This window comes from Puma concolor, chromosome C1, assembly GCF_028749965.1.
Source record: "Puma concolor isolate L17-30 chromosome C1, mPumCon1.1.hap2, whole genome shotgun sequence".
Lineage (NCBI taxonomy): Eukaryota > Metazoa > Chordata > Mammalia > Carnivora > Felidae > Puma > Puma concolor.
Genome location: NC_141674.1, coordinates 213,121,827 through 213,141,107, shown reverse-complemented (window position 1 = coordinate 213,141,107; position 19,281 = coordinate 213,121,827). Strand labels below are relative to the sequence as shown.

General features: G+C 42.0%; 1 protein-coding gene across 3 annotated transcripts in view; it reads left to right on the top strand.

Moving 5' to 3' along the window:
• The window catches only part of PID1 (phosphotyrosine interaction domain containing 1), a 231,951-nt gene extending 216,463 nt beyond the window's left edge, over positions 1–15,488 (top strand). For all 3 annotated transcript variants that reach the window (XM_086719845.1, XM_086719843.1, XM_086719844.1), the window contains one exon: positions 13,303–15,488. In XM_086719845.1, the coding sequence (XP_086575971.1) occupies positions 13,303–13,779 (477 nt within the window). In that variant the 3' untranslated portion in view covers positions 13,780–15,488. The remainder of the gene's footprint in view (positions 1–13,302) is intronic.
• The last annotated feature ends 3,793 nt before the right edge of the window (positions 15,489–19,281 follow it).

The window sequence follows — 19,281 nt, the reverse complement described above, 5'->3', positions numbered from 1 at the left end:
TCTCTGACTTTACTTAGCATAATGCCTTCAAGGCTCATTCATGTTGCAAATGGTGAGATTTCCTCAACTTTTTATGGCTTAATTATCTATCGATTGATCGATCGATTGATAGATAGATAGATAGATCTATCTCACAGTTTCTTTATCCATTCATCCATCAGTGGGCACTTAGGTTGTTTCCATGTCTTGGCTCTTGGGTCTTGGTAATGATGTGTTGGACATGACACCTAAAAGACAAGCAACAAAATAAAAAATAAGAAAGTGGGGTGCCTGGGCGGCTCAGTAGGTTAAGTGTCTGACTATTGATTTCAGCTCAGGTCACAGCCTCATGGTTTGCAGGATCGAGCCCCGCATCAGGCTCTGTGCTGAGTATGGAGCCTGCTTGAGAGAGTCTCTCCTCTCTCCCTGCCCCTCCCCCCCCAAAAAATAAATAAACTTAAAAGAGCATAAGCAAGTGGGACTGTGTCAAACCAAAAAGCTTCTGCACAGCAGAAGAAACCATCAAAAGGCAATCTATAAAATGGGAAAAAAAGTGTCAAAGCATATATCATTTGCATCACCATATAAGGGGTTAATATCCAAAATGTAGAACAAGTCCTATAACTCAACAGTAAAATAAAATGAACACTCAATTAAAAAATGGGCAAGGGTCTCAAATAGACATTTCCCCAAAGAAGATACACAAAAGGCCAACAGGTGTATGAAAAGATGCCCACCATCACTAGTCGTTCGGGGAACGTCAGTGAAAACCACAGTGAGATCTCAGCTTATGCCGACTACAGCAGCCATCACCAAGAAGATAAGAGATAACAAGTGTTGGCTTGGATGTGAAGAAAACCCTTGTGTGCTGTTGGAAGGAGTGTACCTTGGTACAGCCACAGTATGGAAAACAAAATGGGGGATCCTCCAAAAATTAAAAATAGAACTACCACGCAATCTGGCAATCGCCCCTCTGGGAAAATACCTAAAGAAATGAAAAGACTACCTGACAAAGATATTCATCCCCCCGTGTTCACAGCACCATTACTTGCAATAGCTTTTCCATAACAATCATAAATTCTACAGCCTTTCTTTTCCTTTCTGGGCTCCTATAGTCCTTCTACCCTCCTGCAGCCCCACAACCCCACCAAATGTCATCCTAAAATAGTATCCGTGTCTGCTTGAAAGGCTATTGATCACCCTATGAGATTACACAGAGAATTGGATGTCCAGATCAGAAATCTCATGCAGTGCCAAACTTTACTAATAATTTCAAGGAAACGATCAGCACAAGCAATACGAGGTGAGATCTGGGACCGTCACTGAGGCCCTTTTAGTCCTTTCTTGCTGCAGCATGAACGGTGTAGCCCGGACAACACAGAAGATACCTAATACTGCATGTGGTTATGGTATTTATGCAAGGAGATCCTTTTAAACCTTGAAACATTTCCATTTTTACTTGCATAGCTTAACAGATGTTTTCCCAGAAGTCGTGTGCTGTGTATCTACAGATTTTATGTTTGTTTCCCCAGGAACAATTCTAGGGAAACAGGTAAACCTGCATTAGGCATTCCGTAGATAAGGACCTGCCTGCTTTGCACATGGCACAAAGTCTGTCATTAACAAGCTGACGAGGACATTAAACCGGGCCATTTCTTTCTCTTCTGGGGTCACTCTCCCTTTCCTCCATAAAGGGAGAGAATGGATTTTAGAACTGTGGTTTAATCATTTATCTCCCATCCTGTCCTATTTCTTCTATACAGAAAAATACGTAAATAATGGAAACTTTCAAAAATTGTTTTCTTTGACCATATGCCTTTAAATTTAAATACCTTCTGGCTTGAGTTATCCTTAAATTCATATGCATATGCATTGATCAGAATAGCATAAGTGTATTACAGATTTTGATAAATAAAGATAGCTTTGTTAGAAAAACAACTCTTAATAAGATGGATGAGATGACTTTTTTAATTGATATTTTTATTAGGATCGTTGACTCACATGCAGTTGTTAAGAAATAATCCAGAGAGGTCCCCAAAACTTTACCCACTTTTCTCCTATGATAACACTTTCCAAAACTGCAGTGTTATACCATAGTCATACGACCCAACTATCTTATTCAGCTTTTCCAAGTTTTGCCTTTACTCATGATGCCTGTGTGTGTATTTAGTTGCATACAACTTTTGCATGTGTGTGGGCATGTTTCCAGCCCCACAGTGAAGGTACCAAACATGTTCCTCACCCTGCGTTGCCCTTTTATAACCACACCCTCCTTTCTTCCACCCTCACGCCACCCTAAACCCTGGCGACCACCGGTCTGTTCCCCATCTCTAAAATGATATACAAATGGAATCATACAGTATGTTACTTTGGGGGGTTGTTTATTTTCACCCAGAAGAACTCCCTGGGGATCCATCTGGGTCGTTATAGGTGTCAGTGGTCATTCCGTGGTACAGCTGTGCCACCGTCTACGTAACCATTTGCCTGTTGAAAGACATCTGGACTGATTCCATTTTTTGGCCGTTAGCGATAAAGCTGTGAACATTCGTGTAGCGGTTTTTGTTTGAACGTAAGTGTCCCTCTGTCTGGAATACCTAGTATTCCAGGTTTAGTTAGCCTCGGTGTACCTCTCTTGTTTCAAACCTTCACTGGCCTTTGATTAAGAGCTCTAGACTCATAGCCAGTAGATCAGTGTGCTTATTTTATTCCTTCCAGCCAAATGTTGTCTCAAGATGATTTTTCTTCTGAATGTTTAATGCCTTCTCTGGTCCATTTCTAATGAATTGTGCAGTATGGAAAATGAATTGATAAAGTGCTACAAGGCCTAAAATCGGTGACATTTTTCACCTGCCACCGTGTTTGTCCCTTGAATCCATTTGTCAGGATAACTCTGAAGCAGTGTGCTTGATATTGATTTGTCATTTAGAGAATTTTCTCATTGTGAACATCGCGGGGCCTGGAGAGCTCTGCTGAATGTCTGTCCCTCTCCAGGATACGCCGCTGATTAGAAAGCAGAAGGGGAGATATCAGACCTGTCATGAAATAAATTGCTCTTGTGCCACTGAGTAGAACAGCACCTGGTTTGACCATCCTTGGGCCAGCTCACCAGAAGGGGCCCGAGGCGGGGATGTATGTTTCAATGTGGTGTCACTTTTATTAAGTGACTTTGTCTTCAGGGGCACACTTCAGTGCCTTCCAGATAAATCGCTTCTGTCTTTGACAGTGACAATGACAATATTTCCAACTTCACACATCCAAGAGCCAATTGACAGGACAAATTGCACATTGGGATTGCTTGATAAGCACAAGACGGGGCACAGCATCTCAAATCACTCTACGCCATTGGAACTAAGTTATAATATGAATAATAAAAACAAATCTATCACTGACACACCTAACTGTGAGACAGAAGCTGTATTTAACAGCTGAAGCAATGTTCATCTCTTGAGTAGAGTGCAAAAATTGTACTTAATTATTTTCTGATATTGGGTCTTAGTAAATTTGCTTTTCCCCCCACGATGTCCATTTACATAATACAAGGAAAACCTATCTCCCATAAAACTTCTCTTAATATTTTTATAGATTCGGTCCACATAACCCATGCAAATACTTGGAAAGAATTGCTAAACAATAAAACAGTATTCTTCATATTTATGACCTTAGGAAAGTTACCAAGACAAATAAATACCACTAAACAAAGGAATATGTACCAGAGGGTATGCACTTTGGAAAATCTGCTTTCTACTGCCAGCATGGCTGCTACCATTAAGAAAAAAATAAAGAGTAATTCTGTGAGGCTTTCTGGGTCATCACCGTCCCCTTTGGGATGGTGAACAAAAATGTGTTGTTTGAGACAGGCTTACCTTAGGCAGCCTGGCTCACATTTTGCCTCTGGCTCAGCTGACTAAGCCTGACTAAATAGATACAAGGCAAAGACTTCAAAACATAGCCTTAAGGGGAATGGTAAAAATTCTTCCTCCTTCCTGTCTAGCCAAGGGACAGCTGGGTCCACTCCTGAAGAGGTCTACCTATAAATAGGCCCCAGAGTGGTACCCAAGACCCATTTTGGAGAAGAAAATCCTGCTCTTGATCCAGAATCATCTGGGCTTCTTAGGGATGGCCCGTAGAAGTCGGAAGGGCAGAGGAATAGGACCCTGGAGGGCAACCAGAAGGGATTCCTAGCTCTGTTGGGAGCTGAGCTCAGGCCTCGCAGCCTGGCCTTGTGAGGCTCTCGTGCCTTTGTTGAGGGCTATGTAAAGTCCGGCTCACCCTGCGTGTGGCTCATATATTGTCTGGCTTTTGCTGGTATGCCACCCACCGGAGCGGGGTTGGGGCCAACATTGCACGCTTGATATTTGCTCTTCGCAATTATTCTTTGAGACAGGGATTGTTTGCTTCGTAAAGCACCGTTTCAAAATTCGTTAGGAATATGATATCTGAATATCAAGTATGCATTCTTGTCTCCTTCTTTCAATTATTAATGCTAGCATCATGGCTTAAATCCCTGAGCTATGTAAACGCATCTCAGGTTAAGGACAGTCTCACTGATTCTAAATTCCTTTTAGAATGTTCAAGAAGCCCTGACAGGGTGTCTGTCACCTTTCCCTGTCCCTGGCCGGGTCTCAGTGTGGACCCTTGAAGAAATGGCCAGAGAGAAGGTAGATGACAATATGAGTGGAAAATAAAAGGGTTTAGATCCTCTACAGGGAAGACTGGGGTAGTGGGAAGAATCTTGTCCTTAGAGTGGAAGAACTTTTGTCCCACATCTTGCTCGTTTGCACAGGGACCACCTGCGTGATTTCGGGCAAGTATCACGATCGTAGTCTCTGCAACAGAGGGGTGGTGTTAGGCAGGGATGAACAGCTCCATTTAGCACCAAAAGCTGAGAATGTTGATGATATACCTTGAATTGATTGCAATATAATTATCAACACTGTGAGTTTAAACACTGGACACACTTGCTATTTGGGTCTCCAAAATAAAGAAAGAAGCAGTCAAAAGTAGAATCGATGCTGGGTAGCCTAAAACAACTCATAATTTTACTCCAAGATCTCAATGAAGGCAAATGGGTGTGATGTGCCTGGAGTATCCTGAGAGTGAAGAGACAGGTGTCAAGTGAGGCCAGGAAGCTCTTGTGTCCTGTCACGAGGACAAATGTAAAGTCACCAGTGGCATTTTAATTGCCAGGCCATTTTGTTCGGGAGGCAAAGTCTGCCTTGGTCTTCGAGCTCCTACACACCTTTCCCTCTGCCTTGATGTTCCTCCACAGCTCCTCTCCTACCACCGCGACATCTCAGGAACCCAAACCACAATGAGCATAAAGACTAATAAACTTTCATGGGCCACAGCTTGATCTGAGGAACTAACTCTAGGATTTTTTTTTTCATCCCCACTGTGCTCTATGAGAGGGAAGACCTTTTTGAATGCAAGAGAAGATTTCCAGATTCGTCAGAAGTGCTCACAGAGGCATGCGTGTGTGCTCACGCAGGCCAGCCTTGCCCGTATAATGTTGAGTCCTGTAACCTTCATTTGTGATTGGGAATGTGAGCGTCAAGAGGGCAGGGAGTTTTATTGATTCTGTTCACTAATATACCTGTTCCTCATAGGTGTTCAATAAGTACTTACCAAGTAAGTGTGCAATTAAGAAATTCAGTTTTTAAGCCCAAAGTTTATCACTGTATTTTTTCTCACAATGACTCCATAGGTTACACTGTGAACAGCATTTATTCTTTTATACCTTCTTCGTGGCATACAGAATGTAATACAAGTTCGAGGTCATAATTAGCATTATGTCTGTCTTTGTGTTGGGGATTGTTAGATAATTGGCATGCGGATCCACTCTTCAGAGTGTCTACTGGGTGTTTGCTTTTCTGTGGCCAGCAAGGAAGGAGACGATTCAAGTTAGGCATGTGAATCTCTGTGTTCTGTCCCCTTTCTCTGCAAAGTGAAATAGGAATTAGTGTCAGGAGAGAGAAGTTTGTCTCTGCTGTCGGCTCAGGGTTGCCTCTTCTTTTTCTTATCTTCTGCCTTATAACCCAAAGGCTATTAGGATTCCCAGTCCCGCATCTTCCGTCTTGAGTTCATATCATGTTATTTTATATCAGCTGAGACAGGAAGTGCCCTACAGACAATGAAAGAACAGCAAGGATTTTTATATCCCAGGAAAGGCCTCTGGAGGAGCTTTGATCTGGATTTGCCTTCCCAGAGAGACTTCATAGCAGACTGAACCAAAGCTGGGCTCGTGTAGTCCCGAAGTTGGGTTTGTCCAGCTTGGAAGGTCAAAGATCCCCAGGAAACCAGGTGCTTGGATTCTTCCATGATCATCCATTCCAGCCCACATTTTCATTGAGGGTCCCTGTCATCAGCCTATCCATCCCACCGTCCAGTCTAGGATGAGACAGGTCAGGGTTCTAAACAAGGGATTTTCAGACCAGAATGAAATATTGACTGGCCACCAAGAGGAAGGACTAGAACGATGCATGCTTGGCCACAGGGAGGCATGTCAGGCACCCAGGGTTTATTTTGCCACAGATGAGGAAAGAGTGATGATTCATGAATGGAGAGCTGGCTGGGCTGTTGGAAAAGTCATGGGTGGGAAGGAGAGCTTCTGAGGACACTAGTCTCTGCTGACTGACACTGGTAATGCTGCAGACACTCTGGCGGGTCCCTTAGCACTGTGGCCTCTATGTATTTTCACACGCCGTGTGTATTCTCAAATAATTTTTTCATTTGGGATTGAGCAAAGCCCATTCACACATTGCAAACGTCTGTGTCTGGGGCACCAGTTTATGCCACTGAATGACACATGGGGAAAAACTTTCATTTTTTGCTCTGCTTGTTTATTTCTCTCTGAATGATTCATTCTTAATAAGTTTCTTGCCCAATGCCTGTTTCGGCAACCATAGAAAAGATGTTGGTATTTACTGCATATTTCCAACTGGTTGATACTCCCCCTAACGACTCTTCCTGTCATCTTCCAACTCCCTTTGTCACCCTGGGAGGTGACAACTTAAAAAAAAAAAATCTGTCTACTATTTTGGACATTTAATGAGCAATTCAGTGACTCGACGTTTCTCGTCTACTCTGTGGCTCTGGAAGATTGCAGCCCTCTAGGATGAGGCTCAAAAGGGACTTATTCATCTAGAAAACATTCACCTCTTTCATAGATGGGCAGGATAACAGGATTCCCCTTAACCAAACCTGACATTGGTGTGCAGCTGTCGGCGGCCGGACCTCCTGAAGCAGCCTCGCACATTAAGTCCTGTGTTTTCACTTAGGGAAGGAGTGCCCACAGAGGGCTGTGGAATAAAGTCCCCCACACAAGGAAGGTTGTGGCAAGAAGCGATTTCTCTATAAAGAGAGTAAATCCCTACAATGCTGTTGACTTAGAACGATACAAGGATAGAACCCTGTATTTTGGAGTTTCTGTTTATTGACACACGTATACCCTGTGGCCTCAAGTCCAAAGAGGACGTGGCTGAACGCACAGCTTTGATGTTTTGAGACAATTGATTTCGTTCCAGCTTTTGCTTTGTTTTCCCTTGAAAACAGAGCCATAGGTATATTTCTATTAAACTATATATGAAAAATTAAAGACAGAAATTCACTCTTTGGTGTTTTGGTTTTTTTTTTTAAACCATGAATGGTCTGTGGTTTTTATTTTTTATGTTTTTTCAAGGACTTATAGTCAACAATATGGGTTAATGCCAGACTCTGGAGAACTTAGGAGGGGATTAGCAAATGTGCAGGCAGGTAGTAAATAGTTGACTTCTGAGGGGAAAGTGCACTAAATCAGGGTTCCAGAACACGGGCCATTATGGAAGATACCAGGGCTGACTTAAAGGGGTCATTCTGAGGGGAAGCTATCTTGGTGCATCATTTCACCGTTTTACATTCCATTTTTAGGGGAACTCCATTCAGATAATTCTTTTTCTATGTCTCTTTAAGAAATGTCAACATCATTTCTTTGTACATATGTCAGCTCATGGGATTTCGGACATGATCACCTCCACAAAGGTAGCAAAACAGAGGCTTCATGGACCTCTCAAGGCTCACCCAGTGACACCAGGTAACGCTCTCTAGCTCATGTTTTGGGCTGACGAGATCCTGCAGGAACCAGAGAGCAGTTCATTACTGGGGCTGTTTAGGCGGGTTGGGGCGGGGTCAGCTCATTTAACTGAAGAGGAGACTCGGCCCAAAGCCCTCCCAAGGCCTGCGGTGAGCCGACCCTGGTACCGCAGGACTACAGCTGCTTGTCTAGACAGTCGGCCATCTTCTGGCGTCTCAGGTGCAGGTTTGCTGATTCTGTGCTTGTCCAAAGGGCCTGTCTGTCCGCTGCAGCCTCTGGACTCTCCACGGCAGATCCCAGTTGAGAGCGGGTGTGAGTTGTGGAAGAGCCAGTGGGTACCTGGTGTGCTTGTAGGCCCTTGTCAGTACCTCAGTGGAGAGGAGTCATCCCATAAGTCACTTTTAGCTCTCCTCTCTCTGCAGGCTCACTAATACTTTGCAAGATGAAGCTAATGGAATATTCAGGATTAGTACTGGTAGAACACGTTTATGCCTCTCTTGCAAAGATGCCAAAAGTCTGCAGTTCTTGAGATTAAACATTTTGTTGTCTTCGATTTCATTTTAAGCAGATTATATCTTCTTGACTTTTAGAAAATAGATATATATTGTGAACAGATATTGTATATATTAAATATATGATATATAAGTTTTATATATATATATATATACATATATATGTATAAAATTTTATTTGTGCCCCATTTTGCCTGGGTATTTTAGAAAACATATATATTCTGAACAGATCTGTTTTCTAAAATTCCCAGGCAAAATGGAGCACCAATTTATAATACATGATATATGATATACATATGATATATGATATATATAGCTATATATATGTGATATATATAGCTTATGTATATAGCTTATATATATCATATGTCATATGTATATCATATATACAGTTTATATAGAGAGATTATATATATCATATATATGATATATATATGTTACATATATGATATATATATATATATATATATATAATTTTGTTATTTGTGCTCTATTTTGCCTGGGAGTTTTAAAAAACAGATCTATATTATGAACAGATATTATATATACTTAAATATATGATATGTAAATTATACATATGTACATTATTATGTTATTTGTCCTCCATTTTGCCTAGGAGTTTTAGAAAACAGATATTATGAACAGATATTATATATATTAAATGTATGATATGTAAATTATATATATATACATATATGTATAAAATTTTGTTATTTTGCTCCATTTTTCTGGGTAGTTTAGAAGTCTTCTGAGCCTTTCTGCAATTATAAAACAAGAATAAAATTTTGAAGAAATGCTTAGGCCCATAATGGCATGGAAAAGATTGTCATCTATAAAAGCACCACACAAAAGAATACTGTACATTCTTTGGGGGTGCCCCCTGTACCTAGGGTGCTCATATAAATCCAACATTTCAAAAATATATATAAAGAAATCCAAAATTTCTCTTACAGTCAAAATATGGGGGAAAAGAATAAATGGCTGAAAAGTGAAATTGAGTGGAAATGGCTTTCACCGAAAAGCAGAGTGGTTCAGGAATTCAACAGGTATCTTTTCAGGGTGTCTTGTCCATGCCGTCTTCCTCATAAATCATCAGAATGTTCCTGAAAGGCCAACACTTTGCAGCCTAGAGTATGTGTCCCAGTTCGCCTCCACCTGCCCTAAGGTTATTATGTTTGAAAATGGGCAGGTGATAATAATATTCCGTCCTGATCCAAGAGGTTGCCAGTGAAGCTGGCAAACACAAAGTGCCTTTTGTCTAAAGTGTGGTACAGATATGAGCTATTACTTATTCAGTGTATGGCTTGATTTGGCCGTGATATATGTATATATACATATACACATATATGTACATATATAAAGGGCGATTTGGAACTTTTCGCTTGATGTTTAGTGTGCTCCCTCAGTGACACAAATGGACCACAAAATGAAGATTACTTTCACAGTAAGTTTAATACCAAGAAGTTGCGTCGATGTCCTATGTTCTACCTTGGGGTTTTAAAATTGTTTCTATGAATGTCTACATATTATTAAGTAGCTTTCATTATTATTAAATTCTTTGAGCTACTAATACCCTCCCCATTCTTCTCTCAAGCACGCTTTCAAAATAAAATTTTATTTCCCTTAAAATCTTCAGTTTTCAAGTAATAAGCATTTGTAAGAGAGGAATGCACTTAGTTACACATATTTACTACTATGAAATTGCTTTCTATTGGAGCGAATTATCTACAGGTTCTAATAAGTTTCTTTAAACTCATCCCTTAATTAAATCACAAATGAAGGCACTGACTGGATAATTTTTTTAATATTTATTTTAATTTATTTTTTGGGAGAGGGAGAGAACGAGAGTGAGTGGGGGAGAGGGGTAAAGGGAAAGAGAGAGAGAATCGTAAGCAGGCTCCACGCTCTGTGTGGAGCTGGACGTGGGGCTCCATTCCATGACCCTGGGATCACAACCTGAGCCGAAATCAATAGTTGGACATCCACCGTCTGAGCCACCCAGGTGCTCCCAGACTGGATAACTTAAAAAAAAAATTGTGTGTGTGTGTGTGTGTGTGTGTGAGCTTAGAGCACATTGAAGGAGATTTTCTCCCTCTGACTGATATTTCTATCAAATATAAACATAGTTATTTTCTAGTGTCAGTGGATAGTAAGAAAGAATGCACTTTTACTTCAAGCACTGAAACTAGTTGTCCCCATTTTCTTTGAAACTTTGGAAAGTAAAGACGTCATAGAAAGGAAGGGGGTATTGATACAGGGTACAACTTAGATGAACCTTGAAAACATTGTGCTAACTGAAAGAAGCCAGACCCAAAAGGTCACATGTTATGTGATTCCAGCTATATGAAAATCCGGAATAGTAAATCCATCCAGACAGAAAGCAGATTGGTGGTTGTCAGGGGCTGGGGAGAGGGGACAGCAGGGAGTGACGGCTTAATGGGCACCACGTCACCCTCGGGGATGGTGAAAATATTTTGGAACCAGACAGAGCTGATCGTTGTACAGCTATTTTGACTACCAGCCGCCACTGAATCACACACTTTAAAATGGTTAATTTTATGTGATGTGAATTTCACCTCAATAAAAAGTAATAAAGCTGTTAAAAAAGAATAAAGGTATCATAAAGTACCACATACAAAAAGCACATTTTCCGCAAGGATATAAATCAAGAGCCCTTTATTGTACATTCTCTCCAATCCAGAGTGACGGGAGCTTTTCAACCAGTTGCTGTCCTTGTGGAGTGGAGGCATTTCCTTGTCTATCTGCCCCCAACTGTTGTCATTCCGTCTCTGCAATGTCATCCCTGTGGGGCTCCCCCTGTCCTTTCCCGCTCCCTCTGCTCCCTCCTTTCCAGAAGCTCTTGCCTCTTGGCTCTGCTGCTGCTCAGCCCTTCCCATCTGCTCTTCTTCCTGGCATCAAGCAAGTCTTCTGAGTTCAAACCTCGGTCAAATCCAGGCACTCCTGGGACCGTAGACCTTCGATGGCATGCCACGAGAGCAAGGATGTCCCTGCTCCCTAGACCGCATGCGGGGCCATCTTTCAAAGTTCATCCAGTGCTCAGGGACTTCCTGTCTCCCAGGGCTGTCTTAATGCAAATAGTGGCCTATTTGCCCAAGTTGTGGGGAGGAAGGCTTTCCCCACTCCAGCCCTTTCCTTTCTGCCCCCTTCTCTCCCTGCCTTGGTGAGCTGTTCCCACCTGGCTTTTGAGACCCCACATCTTGAAATTCAGTGACTCTTCCCTGAGGCCTCCCATTAGCAGGGCACCCTCACTCCCTCCTCTAAATCCTCAGGATACTTTGCCGTATCCCCTGCCTGCCCTTTTCACGGTCTGCCTTACATTATAGTAGAGGGTTAGCGGTCTGTCCAGAACCACCCACCTTGTGAGCTGTGGAACTAGGATGTAAATCTTGACTTTGCCTGCTTCAAAGATTGTGCTGTGAGCAAATCTCCAGTGGCCTCCTTCCTATGGATTGTGGACCTCTCCAACATCTCTCTCCCCCTACACCATCCCCCCAGGCCCTTTGCCAGTGTGCATAGTAGGTTGCTGATAAGTACGCCTGGAATGTGCAGAACTGTTCCTCTCCACAAAGTTACTTTTTAAAGGGACTGTCCAGTTGACTCTTTTTTTTTTTTTTTTTTTTTAATTTTTTTTTTCAACGTTTATTTATTTTTGGGACAGAGAGAGACAGAGCATGAACGGGGGAGGGGCAGAGAGAGAGGGAGACACAGAATCGGAAACAGGCTCCAGGCTCTGAGCCATCAGCCCAGAGCCTGACGCGGGGCTCGAACTCACGGACCGCGAGATCGTGACCTGGCTGAAGTCGGACGCTTAACCGACTGCGCCACCCAGGCGCCCCTCCAGTTGACTCTTTTGAAAGAGGTAAAGCATAAAAAAAGATGCGATAGTACTTAACCTGTTTTCTGCCATTTTGAATGTGGCTTTTATCTCCCCTCTAAACACACACATTGGCTGGAATCACGGTAGCCCCATCTCCTTTCTCATCATTTCCATGGACCTTTTTCTGATCTTTTCTTCCTCAAATTGATAGTATTTATATCTGTGTCACTAATTTTGAGCCCAATTATATATGATTTGTGTGGTTTCTTGAAACGATTTCTTCAGTTTGATGCATTTCCGTAATGCCAGTGGTCCAATGGTACCAGTTCCGTGCATTTTGATGAATGGAAAAAAAAATAGCATGAAAATCCCTTCTTGGTATGATGATAAACAGGTTTTTTTTTTAAGACACCATTTGAATCACTTGGGCTTCTTTGTCTTTCTTTTCGTCCTGCCAGTCTAGCTCTTCGATAAGCCAGCATTCAAGTTGGTTGAAAATTAACTTCAAATACCAAGTTTTAAAGAAATGCCAAATTATGTGAAAGATCATACTATTATTGTAATTTGAATTTTAAAAAGGGGTAGGGAGAGGGAGAGTGGGACTCTAGAAATTAGGTTTTTAAAAATCCAACTCTATTTAAGGAGTTTTCAGTACCTTTGCCAGATGGTCAACTTGTTAGGGAGAAAAGGTAAAAATTACCATGACAGGGTATCTTGTGTTTGGTTTTGTTTTGTTTTGTTTCATTTTTGGGTTTGTTTCTGGTTTTTGTTTTAGGGAGCCGGAAAAGTGTCTCTCTACCTGCTTCGAGTGACAGCGTGACTGTCTTGAGAACATCTGGGTGAACAACTAGAAGGAAGAGTCCAATATTGACCTTTCCCTTTCTCTTCCTCTCTTCCCTCTGCAGGTTACCTACCTGGGTAAAGTCCCCACCACAGGCATGCAGTTCCTGTCAGGCTGCACAGAAAAGCCAGTCATCGAGCTCTGGAAGAAACACACGCTAGCCCGAGAAGATGTCTTTCCCGCCAACGCCCTCCTGGAAATCCGACCATTCCAAGTGTGGCTCCATCACCTCGACCACAAAGGTGAAGCCACGGTCCACATGGATACCTTCCAGGTGGCGCGCATTGCCTACTGCACCGCCGACCACAACGTGAGCCCCAACATCTTCGCCTGGGTTTACAGGGAGATCAATGACGACCTGTCCTACCAAATGGACTGCCATGCTGTCGAGTGCGAGAGCAAGCTCGAGGCCAAGAAGCTGGCCCACGCCATGATGGAGGCCTTCAAGAAGACTTTCCACAGTATGAAGAGCGATGGTCGGATCCATAGGAACAGCTCATCGGAAGAAGTTTCCCAGGAATTGGAATCCGATGACGGCTGAATGGACTTAGCATGCTTCGGCAAGGCAGCACTGGTCGAGGAATTCAAGATGATAGATGAATAAGCAACGATTCAAATTTGGGAAGTAAAGACTGCCACGCTATTGGCTGACCAAGCTTTTTTAAATTCAGAAGAGCAATTCTAAATCTAAAGAAATGTATTATTAAAGTAATTACGTTACATTGAAATCTGCTGCTGCTGTGACTGTGGGGAGGGTGGGCGTGCAGACGGGGAGGAAAGTTCTAGACTCTCTTCCTCCCCCCACCCCTCATTTCCCAATGCCTCCCTGTAGGAGCTCTCCATGCCGGTTGTCACCACTCTCAGGCAAATACACTGCGGCTGTTATTTGATGAGCCATTCCAGTTTGCCTTACGGACCCCAGCCAGAATGTTCGGTGCCCCTGGAGGATCCCTAGTCGTGGGTGGGGGGGGGGGTGGGGGGTACAGATGCAGGCACAGAGGCCGCAGAGCCAAGGGAACACTCCAGGCTCATCCTGAGAGCCCCTCTCCCTGGCATGGTTCAGATTCTCTCCTCAGTAAGCGAATCAGCACAGCCTTTATTTAGCTTTACAACTAACAACCTGGTAGCTGGTAGTTGATTCAGTTAAAGATAATGCTTTTATTTACATAAATATATCAAGTAGTACCCTCTTATTGTATTCACTTCATCTATTTTCTTGGAATACTCACAACTGCTAATAGCTGCCTTCCTTATCCCTCCTCATCCACCCTCTTTCCCCTTCCAACCCAGCCTACGTCCCTAAGGGATGGATTCTCAGCATACACTGCAGGACACAAAAAGGGAAGAAAATAACCAAGCATCTGAAATAACCAGTCGAGCAAAGTGGGAGTTTAAAAACAACCACCACGACCACAGAAACTTTGGAAAAAGGGAACGAGTTATCAGCAAGTGAGCAAAAACTCCACGCGGGCTGTCCTTTTTTCAGGTCTGATTTACAGTAACTTGTTTAGTTAATGGTCCTGCCTGAGGAATCCTTCCCGGCAAGCTTCAGATCTGATCGGGCGTCGCCAAGGAAGCCTTGCCGCCTTCACTCAATGTTGTACTCGAATAGAGAATGTGTTGTGTACAACTGGCTTGTCTAGACAAACTGTGTCCGTCTTCATCTAAAAGGAAATCTGACCTTGTCATCTTCAAATTGGTGAGACCTTAGAGTCAGAGTTTCCAGTCTGTTCACTGTTTTCTAATGAGAGATTCTCACCGAGAGAGCCTGAGGTTTCTCAGTTCCGGGGCTCTTTAAATATCATAAACACAAAGTCAACACTGAATGAAATTGAAAAGCGTTGGTTAAAATGCATACGTTTAAAGCCGGGAGCAGATGGCTAGTGTTCCAGGTAATGCTGCTCCTTGATTAAAGTCTGTTTTTCATCCTGGTAATTAATGTTAGGGGACACTGGGGGACCTTACAGAAGCCTTAAATGAGAGCTCATTGAATCCAGAGAGTAATGGGGTCGATGTTTTGGTCTGTGTATCTGCGTGTCCGTGTACGCGTTTGTGTGTGTGTGTACGTGTGCCCCGGTGTGTGGGTTCAGTTTTAAGGCATGTAGAATAAGCATGGAGTCGTATTGAGAAGAACTTGCCTCTTGGAGATATTGCTTGCTGCTCTACAGCACATGTAAACTATTCTTTAGCGTAAATGCGTTCATTCTTTAATAAAAAATATGTTTGCATTAATAAAGCTGAGGACTTTCATACTCTGTATGTCTTTCCTTTTTTAAGTAATGAAAACCCCAAGGACGAAATAGGCCACATCGAGTAAATAGGGAATCCTCTCTAAGAAACATGCAGCCTTGGTCCTAAAGAACCCATTCCTTGATGGTGTTGAACAAATCTTGTTTGACTGTCTAATGCTCAACTTATATTGAATTACTGCCCCTTCGCTGAGATGGTATCACGGCATGTAGTTATTCAGTGTGGTGGACTTATTTCAGAGGAGAGGCTTCTAGAACGTTCTGCAAGTGACTGCTATTTATAAAACCTTGTGTAATAGCTTTGGGGACTCCGTTCCGGAATCCTGGAAGGTAAATGCGGAGCGATTCCCTCCCATGGCACTGGTTACAAATGCTTCCTGCAGGCCATGATTTCTCAGAACGACCCCATTAATCTCGCAAGGCAGGTGGCCCGTGGAGCCACTGTGTGTGTTGAACAATGCCCTTCATGGAATCAGGAACCAACATAAAGCCTTCTGAAGTGAAAACATGAGAGCCTGCTGAAGAGGTGCACTCGAGTAAGAATCACCACCCATCTCTGACTCAAATGGCATTTTCCCTCATTGACCTTTTTTGAATTTCAGTTTCGCTACCTTGTCCTTGAAGGTGCTTCTAAGATGGGGGGGGAGGGGGTGGAAAGAAAGGAAGGAAGAAAGAACCCAGCCAGCATATATTTCAAAACAGTGCCATTTCCATCTCACAGAAGTTAAATCCCAAGTGCACATATGGGTATTTATTGCAGAAAGCGTTTGCTGATTTTTTTCCAGGGTACTGAGTGTGACAGGCTAATTGGCTCTGATAATGTTGCCATGAGCTTTTGCTTGAGATGATTAGTAAGCAATTTCAAGATAAATACACAACGACATCTTTCAAATAGCTAATGAGGTCTTTGGGGACAACTAGGATTCATTCGCCCCAGAGGGGTGATTCAGACGTGCATTTTTTTTTTCTTCATGGCTTTGGTTTCTCCCTTTCTATACTATACTTTCTATACTAGTGGTCACAAAGCACTTTCGTGTATGCTAACTCCTATGCCCCTCAGAAGGATCCAGTAGGGGGTTCCTTATCTCCTTAACTTTAGAGATGAGGAAACTGAGGTTCAGAGAGGTTGCACAAGTCAGCCAAGGCGACACAGCTAGGGTGGATTTGATGGAGACTTTGAACTCTCTGACTTCTAGGCCAGGGCTATTGCTTTGTTTAGGCAAGGTCCATTGCTTTTGAATTTTTTATTTCCATTCTCCTTAAATCCTCTAGTCTGTTTTAAACTGGTATTCTAAGCCACTATAAATAAACATCCTTTGGTATTCATTTCCAAGTACTTTTGATAGCAATAGAAAAAGTTTTAAAAGCAAACAAAGGCCCAGGAAGTTTTATCTGAGCACAAATAGCATAATGTGAGATTTTACTTAAGTATTTTATTGGCTGTGGTCAATGGACAAAATACCCTCTCCACCCCTACAGAACCAAGATGCCTGGTTTATTTTGTTTTTCTCCGGACACATTAAAACTCTGAGTCAAATCCTTCTGCGGCAGGATTCTAAAACAACACGGATTTGCTGTTCATTCAATGCGTTTTCAATTCTATATTTATTTGTATGATTATATAAAGTATCTGTTCAAGCCTCTGGGGTGTAAGTGTCATTAAGATGGGGATTTTGTCCGTTTTGTTCACATTTTATCTCCAGCCGCAGGTTACAGAATTCTTGTCATGCATTTGTGTCTGTTTACTTCTGTTGCTGAAAACAAAGAGGGCGGGTATTAGGGGAGGGCATTTTTATTTTTCCAACAGTAGGAAGCATATGAGTGTAACTGAGTTTTCCCCAAATTTATACTTCAGGAAACATTTTTTCTTTGCCTTCTCTCTTACCTTTTTCCACTTTTTACCCCCTCTTCCCCTCCATCCTTTTCAACTTTGATATTTAATTATTTACACAACACCACTCCAGACATCCTCTGATTTTAGCAGAAAGAGAATACACGCTCTGAATCTGAGATCATGTTTTAGTTCATGATGCGCTGATGTAGAATTTGACCACATTGTCAAACACTTCAGATCATCCTAGATTGTTCTTATTTACTATTATTTTTCAGTCAGAAGGGACATGACAATTTAATTCTCCATAGCTTACTATTTCTTAGGCATTCCAAAAAGGTGTGATATAGCTTCTCATCTCCTAGACTGAACTGGGGTGAGGGAGAAGGTTCCCTTAATTGCCCAATTCTTATTTATCTTCGAGAAACTTTCCTTTTAGACGCCAAGATTGGGCTTTTAGAGTAATTTTATGGGATGCAATTGTTCAGCTTGAGAACTCTTGCTTCTTTTGAGGAGGTACCAGCTGATAATAGTTACCAGAAGAGAACCGAGTATGGTGCATAAGTTCAAGCTTAGAAAGAAAAACAACTGAATGGGTAAGAGCAAATTGCCAAGAGGAAGAAAAATCTAAACCATCTTATTTTGGACATTTACAAATAAACTGCGATATATTTTTTTAGTGAATCTAAGACATAGTCTTGTACACTTGAGCGAGGCTGACATTTGCAAAGAGATTTGGGGAGAATGTTTCTTTTGGAATGACTTAGTAAGATTATTTTGGGTTTTGCTTAGGTACCCAGAATTGGTTATTCAAAAATAACCTGAATAGTTTTTGCTTAGGAAATCCATGGCTTCCATTTAAAAACGTTTTTTAAGTTCCTACTGAGTTTTCAGTAGCTTAGGGGCTACTCTAAGAAGCTACTAAGGTGATCTGAAAATGGAATTACTGAAGTATGACACATTTTTAAGCCCTTCATAACATTACTGATAATCATCAATATTTTCATGTCCATAAAGTCACTTAACAACTATTAATAAAAAATGTCTCATCTTTTTATCGAAAAATACATACTGGACTAAGGTTGGGCCATTTAAAAATATTATGAGATTTGTAAAATCATGACGCTACATGAGACCTGCTGATTTCAATCTCATCATGGGGTGGTGGTTGCCATTCCAGAACGTTCTTTGTCCTCTGGGGACAAAGCTTCAGAGAACCATTTAAGGAAACACCCACTTGCAAGAAGGAGCCAAGAACTGATTCCATTCCAGGGTCCCTTTTTAATGTAAATTTGGGATCAACCAAGACCAAAATTCATCACAGATACTGAATCCTATTCTACACAGGCAACAAAATCTGATGATAAATGTTGTTATGTTCATAATTGGATCATCTTCATGCTGATGCTATTATGGGCAGAAGAAGATTTTAATTGGAGGGCTGAGGATGGAATTAGACCTTTATTTATTTATTTATTTATTTATTTATTTATTTAAATTTTTTTTTCAACGTTTTTATTTATTTCTGGGACAGAGAGAGACAGAGCATGAACGGGGGAGGGGCAGAGAGAGAGGGAGACACAGAATCGGAAACAGGCTCCAGGCTCCGAGCCGTCAGCCCAGAGCCCGACGCGGGGCTCGAACTCACGGACCGCGAGATCGTGACCTGGCTGAAGTCGGACGCTTAACCGACTGCGCCACCCAGCGCCCCCGGAATTAGACCTTTAATTCAGTCTTTTGCCCAATTATTTTCTTGCCTTTCTCCATTTTAATAGCAACAGCTTTTCCTAGAATCTAGTACTGCACTTTTAGAAATTAGTACAGTAAAACCTCATTAATTTAGATAAAACTAATTAGGAGTTGGTGGTTTGGGCCTTGAAATGCTCAAGTTTTATGCTTATTTTTAATAAGCAAAATAAATAGGATGAAGAACGCCGTTATTGGAAGCGTTCGGCCGCCTGGG